The 16,108-nt window shown below is 36.8% G+C and overlaps 1 protein-coding gene across 6 annotated transcripts in view; it reads left to right on the forward strand.

Annotated features, from left to right (window-relative positions):
• The window catches only part of OSBPL1A (oxysterol binding protein like 1A), a 192,341-nt gene that overhangs the window by 33,742 nt on the left and 142,491 nt on the right, over positions 1-16,108 (forward strand). For all 6 annotated transcript variants that reach the window (XM_054694131.1, XM_054694128.1, XM_037508727.2 and 3 more), the window contains 3 exons: positions 10,764-10,875; positions 14,704-14,789; positions 15,930-16,074. In XM_054694131.1, coding sequence (XP_054550106.1) covers positions 10,764-10,875; positions 14,704-14,789; positions 15,930-16,074 — 343 coding nt within the window. The remainder of the gene's footprint in view (positions 1-10,763; positions 10,876-14,703; positions 14,790-15,929; positions 16,075-16,108) is intronic.

The raw sequence follows: 16,108 nt of genomic DNA on the forward strand, positions 1-16,108 counted from the left end.
TATTGTTTGTATTGTTTAAAGCTGTAATTTGTATTGTTTATAGCCGCCAAATTCATGGTAGTTGTCCCAGAGCCAATAGAAAGCTAATGTTGTAATGGGAAAAGCAGCCTCAGGCTATTAGATCTGTAGGTTTCCCCACATGTTTCCCTCTGAATTTGCTACTTTTGCTGATACTGCCTCTTAACCTTTTCTTCCACATTAGGTCCATTCTCTCTGGTAGCAAAGCTACTGCTTTTCGCTTCTAGGCCAGGCTTGGCCACACTTCTGGGATGGGAGGGATGGGTGTCTCCTTGGCCAGGAGGCTTAATAAAAACTACTAATGTTTCTCCCTGAAGTTCTATTTCTTTTTTTTTTTTTTTTTTTTTAAATATTTATTTATTTATTTATTCATACAAGCACTGGGTACAGTCAGAAGCACGGGAGGGTGAGAGAATTCACCAGAGCCAGAGCGGGGAGCAGAGCAGGCAGAAGGACTGAAGTACACTGCTGAGGGGAGCAGCGGGCGGCAGGAGAGGTCTGCGCGCCATGTGGGACCCTCCTCTGGTGGCCGGGGAGCATCCAGGTATCGAACCGGCGCCGTGGAGGCTGCGGGCAGCTTCTCAACCCAGCGCTCAATCGCTGCGCCACCAGGGAGGCCCCTGAAGTTCTATTTCTTATTGAGAAATTAAAATAAACTCTTTGATTGTCATTAGAAGCTATCCAGAACTACGAATGATGATTTTTATAGTTTTGTCTAGTATTATGTTCATTTTTTAGAATAGCAGTTATCTGAACTCTTGTCACTGTAGCCAAAAGTTCCTTTACCCCCTTTTTTTCTGATAAGGTTTTTGATTATTTGAATGATCTAGTAAATGAACTGTGACATAGGGTGTATTTTTAACCCTGATTACTAACCATGAGATTTTTTTGTGACCTTTAGAAAAATTTTGTATTTCCTAAAAGTTGTTGTAGTCGTAATTGGAAGATATATATGCATTTATCACAAACTGAGGAAGACTGAATTTACCATGTGGTTTAACACTTCATTATTCTAGTGTTTAGATATCACTAATTTTAATAGGAATTGTGAATCAATTCTGTATGCGCTAAACATGTTTTAGTACATTTCACACCATTTCAGGTGGTTTATTTATATGTTGATACTTGTGAACTGCATGAGAAGTCTTATTAAAGGTAAGAAAAGTGTCCCTTTTATAATAAACAGTGAATAGCAAAGTGGGTAGATTAGTGTTTGACTTTATGGGAATTCAAAAATGAGCTGCAATAGTTTAATTTGCCTCACTCATAGCTGTCCTACTTGCTGTTTCCCTTTATCACCCTGCTTTTGTCAGTCTTTTATAGATACCTAAGAAAATTCTTTGCCATTTATTTTCACATGACCTAAATCTCCCCATTTTTGAAAGTGTAGCTCAAATGCTATCTCTATAAATACTTTCCCAACTTCTTGCAGCTACAAGGTAGCTTTAGTTTTCCAGATACCTGGAGCACATTAGAACATGTTTACTCGTTGTCTACCTTGTATTATAGTTACTGTTTATGTATCTTACTAGTGGATTGCAGTAATTTTATTCTTCAGGAATGAAAGCATTTAATTTTTGTGTCCTCCGTGAACACAAGTTACACTGCCCATCTCTATAATTATCTAGCGCAAATCAGTTCATTTGTCTAGGTCTGGTCTTCAAATATTTGGCCCTTTCTGCTGTTTTCTTCACTTTGAATATGAGACCATGCTAAATGGGCTTAGGTTTGATTTGTCCATATTATGTTGTCCTGTATTAGAGAATTAAATTTAGCTGCAGCTAAATGGTTGTGTTATATAGGAAAGTTTATGTGATCAATAGCTAGGTAGGATTGAATTTTGCAAAAAGTTTACTTTCTGATTGTACTCATAAAAGGAATCATATTATCTTGTTCAGATGTGATTTTTAAACATGAAAATAATTTAAAAAATAAGTAAGATTGTGTGATTTAATGAGAATGATAAGGTGACAAGGGATTGATTTATTATAAAGGATTTTTAAATTCTCATTCTATGGAGTATATAAATAAAACTGCTACCAAATTTTGAGGGACCTTTAGTCTTTTCTTGGCACAGTAGCACCCCCTAGTGTTCTTTGATAAAAGTTAACGTTCCAGAATTTAAAAATATGTAGCATTTGTTCCTTTATTTTTCAAGTACTGTTAGAATTCTGAATATTTTATATCTGTTAAAATCAGCTTAAAATAGGGATATAATCAAAATAGTTAACAGTTGCATTGTGGTACTGACATTTGTTTTGAAATACTGTTTTCCAACAGAATTGAGAATATGTTGGAAACAAATACTTTCTATGTTCTTTGTCTTGGGAATTACATATTTCTTCTGGTATATAGAAATGCCTGTAATCCTAGGGTTTATATAGACTCTTCTATCTTCCCTAGGATACCCTTTCTCATACTTATGAACTGAAGGTCTAGTCACATGTCAGACACTGTCGAAACTAACTTGGCAAGCCTTGTTTCATTTAACGGAAAATGACAATCCTGAAATACATGTATAAATATTGCTACTAGTTCTAGGCTGGATTTCCCAGAAAATGGGCTGAATGGAGATTAGTGTGTTACAAGTTTATGGAGTGCTATGGGATCACACCTGTGGAAGGGAAGGAAGGAGGCAGGAAATGTTTGGGTATTCCCTTTCCTCAGTGTATGGTTACTTAAGTAAATGGCCACTGATCCCCTCTTCTTCAGTAAGGCCCGAAATTGACTCAGGTCCACAAACTAGACAAGTTGATCATTCATCATTGATGTCTTTTGGTGGTACAAATACAGTTGTTAATGGAAAAAGCAAACGAGCCCTGCTATAAATGTCAAAATGCCAGAACTGTCATTGCAGACAGCAGAACTTCAATAAGGAGGCATGCTAGGTTGGATTTGTAACATCATACCAGTTAGTTTTGTGACATGAAGGGTCTAGCGGATATGCCATTTACCAGAGCAGAAGTCACCTGTGAAAATGGCACCAGCATCATTGAAGAATTTATCAATGCTTATTTATCAATGGTTATTTCTGCCATTGTAAAATGCACGGAAACCTGGTTCTCTGATAACAGTGAGGAGGGGGAGGAGATAGAAACTTGAAACAGTTGAGGCCCAGAGGGGACATGCAAACAGAAGCCAGGTGGATGCAGTTATGGTCATGGGGTTCAGAGGGGCAAGGACTGACCTGAAGAGAGCTATGGACATGATTAGCAGACCTGCATTCCTAAGGGCAAATTCCATAGGCAAAAGGAGCAGATGCTGCTTTCATCGTCATTTTCCCCTTTATATCCTTTCCTGCTGGATTAAGAAAATACTGCCTCATATAAATTCTTCAATTAACTTACTATACATTTGTTAGAATGATTGTCCCATAACTGTGTGTTCTCACTTCTATTCTCTCCTTCTTACTCCTCCTCCCAAGCGCCTTCTCTTCCTCTCTCCTTTAAGGTCAATAGAAATTAGCCAAATACTGTCTTTCAGCTACTGTGAGGCCACCAAGATATTCTTTATCTCTGTTTACTCTCGTTGATTGTTATAGTATTTTTTCACACTTGCATTTTCTATTTTATAGCTGAAATTTTTCATCTAAAAACATGTTGATCTTTTCCACTAGACCTTTTAACTTAATAGTCTTAGCTATTTTAAATTGTCCAATAATTTCCATATCGTGGTTATTTCTGTGTCATTTTCTTGATTGATTTCTTGACACTGGGTTGTTTCCCACTTTTTGTGTGTCTGGTGATTTTTTTCATTGCATGTTAAAACACTGTGGTGACAGTAAAGACAGAGATAAATAGTTCTGTGATGAGGAAATGGGCATACCTCTTCTTGGTTGGGGAGGCTGAGTCAAACTAGTTTGGAACTGACTGAACTTGAGTTTGCGGTGGTTGTGGTTTCCTTCAGTGTGATGTGTCCAAATTCAGTATTGTTTCTGCATAAGGTGCAGGCTGATTTGCTGGAGGGATTTTCCTTGATGTTACTATTTTACCCTCACTTAGCCTTACCTTGTCACCCAGTTTCTCTCTAAGCTTTCCCCTCAACAATACAATGTTTGTTCATGCTAGCCTTGAGGTGGAAGTAGGGCACAAGGGAGTTCTCTGTCATCTTAGTCCAGCCTCCTTTTAGGCCTTGTGCTTCTGCCTCAGATGATGGTTCTTTATCAGTGTCTACATATCTGTGGCTCTGAGGTTCTGCAGTCTTGGGCTAGCCTGCTCTCAGCCTGGCAATGCGTCACACTCTTGAGCTGAATTCCTTTATCAGCTTTTTTGTCAGACTCCATCTCACTCCCATACCTACTGGTAGTCAGTGCCTACTTGGAGTGGTTTACTTCATAAATTTCAGACTAGCTGTAGTGTTTTGCCATCAAAGTTCTCCACTGGGTTCAAGAGAAGTTACAGTTTTGGAGCTTATCTAGCTTTTTTCTTATTAGATTGGGGGTGATGCCCTTTTGGCTTTCTAAGACCTAGGCGAACGTATCTGGAAATTCCAATTAAGTTATGAAATGGGCTTTTCTTGTGGCAATTTCAGAGACATTGCTAGATAAATGTTTAGTTTGGTCGACTGTGTCTGTCATTTAATGTGTCTTAATCTGTTAAGACAGCAGTGTCTTAATCTGTTAAGAGTTTTCTTCTTTGAGCATTGGGTCTTATTTAAAAACATCTGTGTATGTGCCTGTGTGTGTGTTTTACTTTACACATCAAACACTTATAAGACTTGTAATGAACAACTCATGACCTTTGCCTCATGCTTGCACACTGAGTCACACTCTCCTAGAGGCAACTACTTTAATAATTTCATCTCTTCTGTGTTTTTTTTAACTTCCGTGTTTCTAAATAATATACGTAGCTACACTTCATTTTTTTTTTTCCAGTTTTAGATTTTCTGTTGCCCTACCTCTGAAAGGTTTGATTTTTCATTGTTTCTCCCTGACTTAATCTCTGCCAAAACCAGTTCACATTTCCCATTCTCTTAACCTGTGAGTAGATTTTGGCTTAATAGGTACTATGAGTTTGTTGCCATGACTGTGCTAGTTTTTCTATGCCAGACAATGTACTCATGGTCCTAGGTCAGTGCTCCCTCCTGGAGACCATTTCCCCTTGCTCTGTCCTGGACAGGGTGCCCTGCAGAGCTTGGGATATGGTTGTCACATTAGAGATTTACTTTTCATTTACTCTGCAAATTCTCTACCTTGGTTCCTGGGTCCCACATCTTTTTTTTGTTTGTTTGCTTTTTGTTTTTGTTTTGTTTTTTTTTTCTGTCCCTTGGAGATTTTTGAGAGGCTGCATGGGAAATAATTTTTTTGAGAATTCTTGTGTCTGAAAATGCCTCTCGTGTCTGAATTATATCTTGACTACATATATATTTCTTTATTGAAATTTGTCAGAATTTTCAAGGCCTTGTTGCTGTTTTCCAGCTGTTAGTGTTGTTGAGAAGTCTAGGGTTATTCTTATTCCTGGCTCTCTGTGTGTAGTATAATTGTTTCTAATCTTTGGAGGTATAGCCGTTAGTAATAGAAATACAGATAACCTAAATAACAGTGACTTGCAGCAAAAGCTTATTTTTCCACATTTGAGAGCTCATTTTAGTAGTCCAGGGCAGATGGAAAATACTCAGAATTATATTATCTTGTTCTAAGTGTAGCTTTGACTTAATCATCTAGTTGCGAGCATCCCCCAGTATGAGAGCATCCCAATTCCAGGAAATATGCTAGATGAAATGAAGTATGGGCTAAGAAAGCTATTATGTGACACTTCTGCTTAATCTTATGGGCTAAAATAGTAACATGGCTACACTAGCTGAAGGCAGCTGGGAAATGTAGTCTTTATTCTAATTGGCCATAAGCCCAGCTAAAAAAAAAAGTTTTTAGACTTTAGTGCCATTTTTTTTTTTTGTCTTTGCTGTTTGTTTACCTTTAGATTTTTAAAATGTGTATTTTCTATTGCAGCTATAACAAATTCCCACAAATTTAGTAGCATAAAACAACACCCATTTATTTTCACTGTTCTTAAGTTCTGAATGCCAGGCCTAGCCAGTATTAAAGTTACAACTCATGATTTAAGTTGTTTCTTGAACTTCTCTTTAAAGTCTATAAATATAACTTGTAGAAATTATTTTTCCTCCTAACTTTGATAAGAACTGAAACCTGTGTTGATTATATGACAAGAAGTAAAATTTTCATGTGCAATTTTTGTTGAGTAAGTAGATGATTCTGTAGAAAAAATTAATCTTTAAAGATGTGGGGGAAAACCCAAAATAAACATGAGAATATTTGTGGCAGCATTATTCATAATAATCAGAAAGGTGGATACAACACAAATATCTTTCACCTAATGAATGGATAAGCAAAAAGTGGTATACCCATACAATGAAGTATTATTCCGCAATGCAAAAGATATGCTCATTTGCTCAATACAAATGGACATTGAAAACATGCTAAATGAAAGAAACCATACACAAAAGGCCACATATTGGATGATTCTATTTTTTTTTTTTTAGAGGCATGTTATTTATTTATTTGTTTGTTTGTTTGTTTTTTGTTTATACATGCACTGGGTACAGTCAGAAGCGCAGGAGGGTGAGAGAATTCACCAGAGCCAGAGTGGGAAGCAGAGCAGGCAGAAGGACCGAAGTACACTGCTGAGGGGAGCAGCGGGCGGCAGGAGAGGTCTGCACGCCATGTGGGACCCTCCTCCGGTCGCCGGGGAGCAGCCGGGGATTGAACCGGCGCCGCAGAGGCTGCGGGCAGCTTCGCAACCCAGCGCTCAACCGCTGCGCCACCGGGGATGATTCTATTTATGGAACTATTCAGAGTAGGCAAATCTTTGGAGACAAAGTTTATTAGTGATTGTCAGGAACATGGAAAAAGAGGGATTGGAGAGTGATTTTTAGTACAAGATTTCTTTTTGAGGTGTTGAAAATGTTCTGCAATTAGATGACTGTTGTACACCTCTGACTACAAGGAAAGTCATGGAATTGTATACTTTAGAAGGGTAAAATTTACAGTAAATGACCTATGTCTTAATAACTTATTAGTCTGTGTAGGGATTTTTCCCTAAGTGTTTCATCTGAAATGAATTGTGTGATGAAGATGGCAAGATACTGATACAGTAAGGAAATGACTGACAGTTTACTGTGCAGAATGGAGTTAGGATAATTGGGAGTCTATTCATGGCCTCTGTTAACTTTGCTCTAACCTTTGTTGTGTGCTACTATTCTTAGCATATTACTGTGGCACCCATTTTCTAAAATTGTGAAGAAAAATGCCACACTCAAAGTGCATACTTTATTTCTCTTCATAGTAGTGAGCCCTTTGACCAATATGTCCAATAACCATCTTGGCCAGCAATATTTTAAGTAAAATGTGTCTTTTAGGAATTAAAAATGGCTGTTTTATGATGATTTGGGTGTTTTTGTTAAGTTTTAGATGCTATTTATATCTTCTGGATAAAGTACCTTATCAGATGTATGATTTGTAAAAATTTCCTCCCATTTTTCAAATTGCCTTTTTTACTCTCTTGATAGTGCCCTTTTATGTACAAAGTTTTAAATTTTGATGTAGTCCAATTATTTTCTTTTTTGCCTATGTGGTTGGTGTCATACCCAATAAATAATTATGCAGCTTTCCTTCTACATTTTTTCTAAGGTTTTTATTGTTTTAGACCTCACATTTAGAGGTCTTTGACCAATCTTGAGGTAATTTTTATATTTGGTAGAAGGCATGGGTTCAACTTCATCTCTTCTCTCCTCCCCACCCCTCCCCTCCCCTCCCCTCCCCTCTCCTCTCAGCAGCTTTATTACAAAAAGGGACAGAAAAGTGAAGGACTCTTGCATAGACACAAGCGGGCAGAAAGTGCTGCCCTTGAAAGGGACAGGTTTGCTGAGAGAGGCCTTCATGGCTGCAGGAGTGTGGCCTTGAGGGGAGCTGCCTCCACTGAGGGAGGTCAGTGAGGAGAAGCCCTGGAATGGTATAGGTTATGGGCAGACAGGAAGCTGCTGCCCTGAGGAGGGAGAGAGTGGGTGTAAAGAAGCACATGCATAGTCACAGGTGGGCAGAAGGACTGCTGCCTCAACTTCATCTTTTAAATTTGGATCGTCAGTTTTCCCAGCACCATTTGTATTGCCCATTCCACTTTGAATGGTTGTTGAAAAAACAGTTGACTATAAATGCAAGAGATAATTTCTGGACTTTCTGTTTCATTGGTCTGTATATCTGTGTTTATGCCATTATTTTGATTATTGTAGTTTTGAGGTAAGTTTTGATATAAGGGACTGTGAGGTCTTGAGTTTCTTTGTTCTTTTTTCCATATTATTTGGGGTTCCTTTATATTCCATGTAAAATTAAGGATAGGTTTTCTTTTTTCCCCTGGAAAAATGTCATGTCAGTTTGATAAGGATTTCACTAACCCTGTAGATTACCTTGGGTAGTATACATAGCCTGACAATATTATATCTTTTACTGTGAGCACTAGATGTCTTCCAGTTTGTTTCTTTCAGCAATATTTTACAGTTTCAGTGTCTTTTGCCAGCCAGGATCGAACCGGCACTGTAGAGGCTGCCGACAGCTTCACAGCGCTGCGCTTTCAACCGCCTGCGACACCAGGGGAGGCCCCTTTATTTTTTTTAAAGATTTATTTATTTATGCACACAAAAACTGGGATGTAGGCCAGAGGTGCAGGGGGTGAGAGGATTCACCAGAGACAGAATGGGGAGCAGAACAGGCAGATCTACTGAAATATACAGCTGAGGGGAACAGTGGGCGAGACACTGAGAGCACAGGAGACATCTGCTGTGCTATGTCGGATAGCTCTCTGGCCGGGGCTCGAACTCATGCTGCAGTGACTGGTGATAGTTTGATAACACTGAGACTTTAACACCTACACCACCAGGGAGGCCCTGCATTCCTTTTAAAAAGCATCAAGATAATACTGGTTTACAGCAGTGTATGTGGTTCAGAAGTAATAGGTTCACAGAGACATACTGCAGGGGCGGGGGGAGAGGAGGGAAGGGAGTAAGATCAAAATCAGGGTGGGTGGGAATTGTATGGGGACTATAACCAAGATGAAAATTCATACATTGTGCAAAAATGAAAAATGATGTAAAAAATATATAAAATAAAATAAATAAAATTTAAAAAAGTAATAGTTTCACACCTTTTTAGATGCATGTATCATGCCACATCCATGGTCCTCCACCAAAGTCCATTGGGTCCACCTTTCTTTGCTAAGTTTTTAATTCTTTTTGATGCTATTGTAAATGGGATTATTTTTCTTAATTTCCTTCTATATATATTTTTGTTAGCTCTAGCCATTTATAAATTTAGTTATTTGTCTCTTTATTGCTGAGTGGTCAGAGTTAATTATATACTCTGGATGCAAGTCCTTATTAGATAAGATGTGTAAATATTTTCTATCATTATCCAGGTTGTTCTAACTTTTTTACTAATTTGAACTTTTTACATAAAGTATAAAAACTCTTCTCCTAAAATGTTACCTTTATAAATGATAGAAGAGGCTAAGTTATTGATTCATTTTGTTAAAATAGAAACTTAATTATTTCTAAAATGTGATAGTACTTAAATAACATTCAGCCTTGAAAAATATGTTTGTAAACACTATATAGTATCCTGAAAAACATATTATGTGATAGCAGCATAAAATAAGCAACTGTGTCATATAATTCTGTTTTCAAATCTCAAACCTATGCTTAGGAAAAATGATTAGCAAGAAAAATACACGCAAAATGCTTTTGTGATCATATGGTATCTAGCCCAGGGTATTTTGTTCTTCCTGTCTCTGTTTTGTAGATTTAAGCATTTTTACAACTTTTTTTTTTTTTTTTTTTTTTTTTTTGCATTAAAAGAGCATAGGAAGTCTTATGGCCCAAAGGAACAGTGAAACTCACAGGAAAACATACTGTGTAACAACAGGGTGTCACCTCAAAAGTGTCAGTGCACCTATCAGCCTAGACATGAGAGCAGCGCTGTACCTCCTCCTGCTTGAGAGCTAAGCAGCCGGTACTTCATTTCTCCTGTGTGGGTGCTGCACGTGCCAGTAAAATGAACCTTTATATCTCTAATGTTCTCCTGCAAATTTCCTGCTTTTTTGTTTCTACTGCCTTATTGTATAACTGAATTGAACCAGTAATACTGGGCTTATGTACATTAATAATCAACTGACATTCCTAAAAGAGTAGTCACTTAGAGTAAATATGAATCAGTGTAGATTATCTCCATTGTTGAGTACTGACTTTAGAAGATCATTTGCTTCATTATAAACCATTCCTTTGCTAGTGGTATATGCTGTAAATCTATATCACTTTAAGAAATAATGTTCTATTTTTTTAGAAGCATAAAAATTTATTAAAAAATCTAGGTTTGTATAGTAAATCTTTCTCACAGGTTTGAGTGGAATAATGTTCAATGAATGTGCTATCTGCTCTACTTCAAATGACTTTCTTATTTTGATGAACCAATTTGGCAATATTACCAGTTAACTTACTTTAAAAATCAATTATAGAAGTTGTCTATGTATATTGTAGATTAGCAAATGCTTAGGCATCCACTACTAGAATTAGTTAAATTGTGACATTCAATTTGTAGTTACTTAATAATTGCTAATTGTAAACATAACTGATACTATATAAAGATTCCTACATGGACTTTTCTGTTGTGCTAATTAGAAATTTGGAAAAGGACTGTAATATAATAATATCTTAATAGCTAAAACTAATTTCTTTGTTTTTAGGAATTGGTAATGCTTCTTTTAGAATATGATGCTGATGCTACTGTTGTTAATGGGAGTGGACAGACAGCAAAAGAAGTCACTCATGACAAAGAAATCAGGAACATGCTTGAAGGTAAGTAAATATTACGAATATTAACTGAAATAACATTTACTTTCTTTGTAACCAACATCCAAATTATAAGTAGAAGTTGCATCTGAGATAGTGACACCGAGCCTATGCAATAAAGATAACATAATTTAAAAATCGTTGACTAGAACAAAATTACCTATGAGTGTTCTCATAACTTTTAAACACTTGTTTGACATTATGGCAAGTTTAAAAAATCTGTTGATCAAATTGCCAACAGAATTGAAAGTAGAATATTAGAGACATATGGGAGTATGACAGATAGGCTCACAGAAGCATGGATATGAAAGAATATCAAAGAGCAGAACAGAAACTACAAATAACTGCACCTCTTAGTTATTTGATGTTAGGGAAGATGGCTCTGGCTGGCTCCATTGTCCTGAGTATTTCATTACAGTACAATAGCTGGCAGTCATTTCTTGATTGATTGGCTACATTGTTATGAACTACAAAGATTAAATTACATTTAGGAAAACGTAAGAGTCTGCAATAATGCAGGGATTTCTCTAAAATAGTTTAAACTAAAATAATGCTTCCACTGGGAAATGCTCAGGTATTAAAATTATCCTCCAAATGGTCAGCTTTGCTATAATTATTTTTATGTGATTATTTCTGTTGTAGAGAAGAGATTTTTTTACTCATTTATGAATTAAGAATATTGAATTAAATTTGCAATTTCATACATACCCGATTTCTGTCCTTTGCATTTCAGAGAAGGGCAAGATAATTTTGTATTTTTTAAAAAAGATTTTTTTATTGATGCATATAAGAACTAGGGTACAGGCCAGAGGTATGGGTGTTGAGAGGATTCCAGAGACAGAGTGGGAAACAGAACAAACTGAAATACACTGCTGAGGGGAGCAGTGGGTGAGACAGGAGAGGTCTGCTGTACCATGTGGGTAGCTCCTTGGTAGGTCGGGAATGAAACTCCTGCTGCAGAGGCTATGGATAGCGTCATAGTACTGTGCTTAACCCCTTGTGCCACCAGGGAGGCCCAAGAAAAATTTGTATTTAAAGGATATTGATTGTTAATTTTGTAATGATTGCTATTTTTATCTGATTAAAAACCAAGATCTTTTTATTACTTTCCAGTTGGCCTTGAAAACTAAAATCTCACTTGTTCTCTGGTAACAGCAAAATAATGTTGCTTGTCATATAACTTTAGACCAATATCTTAATTCAATCTTGCATTTAAAAGGAACCCTTTCATTCTCAATTAGCAAGCAAATCAACACAAAAATTTTTAAGTCTGTATTATGTAATTTTGGGGAGATTGAACATGGTAGAGAGGATCCCAGCTCTTTGATAAATAGTGACCTAATTGGGACGATGAAATACTGTCTTTGATCCTGCCCTGTCATTTAACTGTAACAAGATGAGAACACAAAACTGAGAATTTCCTGACAGACTGGAATGTTAGGTTAGCCTAAGAAGTCTACATTTAATGGGGCCAACAATAAGAAGATGGCTAAGGCTCTCCCAAATCCAAACTAAGGACAAAGGGCTTAGCTGATTTTATGGGTACTATGATTTGTCAGCTAACATGCTCCTAGCCTGGGAAATAAAAATAGAAACTTAGTTGAGTGATTCTATTTGGTGAGGTCGCCTTAGTCAGCTGTATCATTTGTGAATAGTTTATTAAATGGGTCAGACTGCAAGGGTATATCCAGAAACCCACCAGTCCACAGGTAGACCAGAAACCATATCATAGGGTAATGCACAGAGGGATAGGAGATGTTTCACTCCAGAAAAATAGACTTTGGTAAACACAATGACATCATATTTAAGCATCTGTTATATCTGAAGAGCTGTTATATTGGAGGACAAATAATCTGATTTGTGCGGACCAGGGCCAGTTGATGGAATATCATCTTCAAGTCCATTGTATTGTAATAAGACTTGAGTTACCTGAAAATGTAGTGAGTTTCCCATGATGGAGATATTCAGGAGAGGGCAGATTACTCATCAGGTATTAGAGAGGAATATCATCCTTCACATATCATTTGTCTCTTTATTTTGAGAGATTTCTTATCTATGGGAAAATTTCAAGAATAGTAAAATGTGTACTTGTATGTCCTTCACATCCACTCACCAATCATTAACATTTACTCCATCTGGTTTATCTTTTAATATATTGTTTAATGTTTTCTCTTAACTTTTTTTTTTAAGATTTATTTATTTATTTATACAAGCACTGGGTACAGAAGCGCGGGAGGGTGAGAGAATTCACCAGAGTGGGGAACAGAACAGGCAGACTGGAAATACACTGCTGAGGGGAGCAGCGGGCGTGGCAGGAGAGGTCTGTCACGCCATGTGGGACCCTCGCCGGTAGCCGGGGATCGAACCGGCACTGCAAAGGCTGTGGGCATCTTCGCAGCCCAGTGCTCAACCGCTGCATCACCAGGGGAGGCCCTTTTTTGACTTTTTTTGCTGAAATATTTGGGAACAATTTATAGACATCAATATCTTAGCGCTAAATAGTTCAGTATGATTCTCCTAAGAACAAAGGTATTTTCTGATATAGTCACAATATTGTGATTGGTATCAGGAGATTTAGCATGAGTATAATATTTGCATCATGTACAATTCATATTCAAATTTTGCCAATTTCCAGATGTCTCTTGTAGTGTATTTTCCCTCAATCTAGGCTTACATTATATTTGTCACATTACTTTAGTCTCCTTTTATCTGTAATAATTCCTTTGTTTTTTCATGCTCTTGACCTTTTTGTAGAGAAAGGAATTTGTAGAATTGTTTATAGAATATCCCTCAAAAATATGGGTTTTTCTGTTCATATAGTTAGGTTAACAGATGTGTTCCTGGTGGTAATATTATAGAGCTGAGGTTGTATCCTTTGCCAGCATCTCACATAGGAGCACATGACGTCATTTTGTACCACTGCTGGTGATGTTAACTCTCATCAGTTGGTGGCCCACTGTCAGGGTACTGTTGCCTTTTGTAATTAATAATCTGTGGGGAGGCCATACACACATAAATATGCTTTTCTGTAAGTCAAAAGAGAAATGTAGCAGAAATGAGACCTAGTTACATATTCCAGTTCCTTAAACAAATCACATTGCTAGTTGCTCTTTCTCTGCAAGTATGATTTGAGAAGCAGTGTAGCATAGAAATAATGAATTCTGGAACCAACCACCCTACCCAAGTTGAAAGACAAGCTCTTCTACCTCCAGGCTATGTGACCTTGGTTAGGTTCCTTAACCTTTTGGTTCCTCAGTTTCTTCATGAATAAATTCAGCATAATAGCACCTACTTCATAGAATTAAATATTCATTTTGAGGCTTTAATGAGTAAATACTTTAAAAGTGCTTTGAGTAGCATCTGGGACTTATGTGCTACAGTATTTGATAAAAAAATATAAAATATATGTTATTGGAAGTATATAAGTATATGTGAGCCTAAATATGTATATATGGTTTGTATAGCTACTTATTACTCTTCACATCTTAAGTTTCTGAGGTAAGAACTCATCTCCCCACTTACCTAACTTTCAAAGCAGATATGTAACAGTATTACCAAATGCAGAAGTAATGCATAATTATTTGTGATGGGTATTGTGACTAGGATAAAGATCTCTAACTTGAAAACATAAATTTATCCAAGCCTGAAAGAATTTAAAGTCTGTAATCTGAACTTTAAGGCAATGAGAATAATAATAAAGTCTACTTGCATTTGAATTATGTTTCAAAACATCGTGACTTAACTTGATCTTTATGTATCTTTGTAATGAGAATTTGCTGATAGAATCTTGACTAGAAGTAGAGAAATAAAGTAATATTTGCTTTCCTTTTGCAGCTGTAGAAAGGACTCAGCAAAGAAAGTTTGAAGAATTGCTCTTGGCCGCAGCAAGAGAAGGCAAAGCCACAGAACTCACAGCTCTGGTAAAAGGAACAAAACAAAAACCAAACATTCATTATTTCTTTACATTGCACATCAGAAAAATTTTTACTTAATGTTAAGTTCATAGGTTAGTCAAATTGTGGACCAAAATACTGGAGTTCATATAGTAGAATGAAAGTCCTTGAAAACCTGTAACAGAAACAATTTACATGACAATAGCTTCAGCAGGATACATTTTAAAGACTTTTTTCTGAATTTATGATTTACACCCTTAGTCCTCTACTGCAAATTTGTTGGATAAGGATCTTTTTTTCAAGGCAAATACTTAATGTAAAGGCAATACCTTTTTTCAGATTAAGTCCATTTAAAATTGAAATACAATAAATCAGAACCTGTAAAGGAATAAGTTTCTCTAATATTAAGGAGTACTTTCTGAAAGGTATACTAAACTTCTAGAAAGAAACATACACAGAAGGGACAATATTTTGGAATATGAATATTGTGTCAAAATAGACTAAGGCTTTACCCATTTTTTCCCTCTTCGGAGACCTGCTTTTCAGTTTCTGTTCCCCGCATAGTCTCATTAAACATGAAACTCTAAATTTGATCTAAATTCAAGACTGAAGTATTGCCATTGGCTTTAAAGTTATTTTAGCTCACTTACAAAGGTCTCTTTGGTTTCTAAGATTAGTGCCCAAAACATTTTTAAAACTTCATAAAGTGAGACTACACAGAAGCCTATAAAGCAGTCAGTTGGGAACAACAAATTCAATAGAACTTTAACATTTACACATTATCATTTATGGTTTTAAGTCTTCTGAATGATCTCTTCAGAAGACTAATTTGTAATTTTGCTGTAATAAGAAGTGTAAATTGCAAAACCGGTTGGAGCTAGCAAATCTGGGTGAAATATAGTTTCCAGAGGTGGGCTGGGTGGCACTGATGTAATGTGCTTGTCTGTTGTTGGACATTGTGACCCCTTGAGGACCAGCATGGGTACCAAGCTGGCTGGTCTAATGAGCAAGAAGCCACTAAACAGTCCAGATGCCAAGGAACCCAGCTGTTCCTCAGACTCTGTGGTATGAGAATCCACCTGAGCACCCAGACATCTCCTCAGTGTTGTGTGGGAGAATGGCTATTTTTTTATATATAACTCGGTGTTGTATTTCTTCACTTGTTAGCTCAACAGGCCCAATCCTCCTGATGTTAACTGTTCGGATCAGTTAGGAAATACCCCCTTGCATTGTGCAGCTTACCGGGCTCATAAGCAGTGTGCCTTAAAGCTTCTCAAAAATGGAGCAGACCCTAACATGAAGAACAAAAATGGTAAGCATGTTGATAAAAACCATTGCTAGTCATT

The sequence above is a fragment of the Talpa occidentalis genome, unplaced genomic scaffold, assembly GCF_014898055.3.
Source record: "Talpa occidentalis isolate TD23 unplaced genomic scaffold, MPIMG_talOcc4v2.1 talOcc4.13, whole genome shotgun sequence".
Classification (NCBI taxonomy): domain Eukaryota; kingdom Metazoa; phylum Chordata; class Mammalia; order Eulipotyphla; family Talpidae; genus Talpa; species Talpa occidentalis.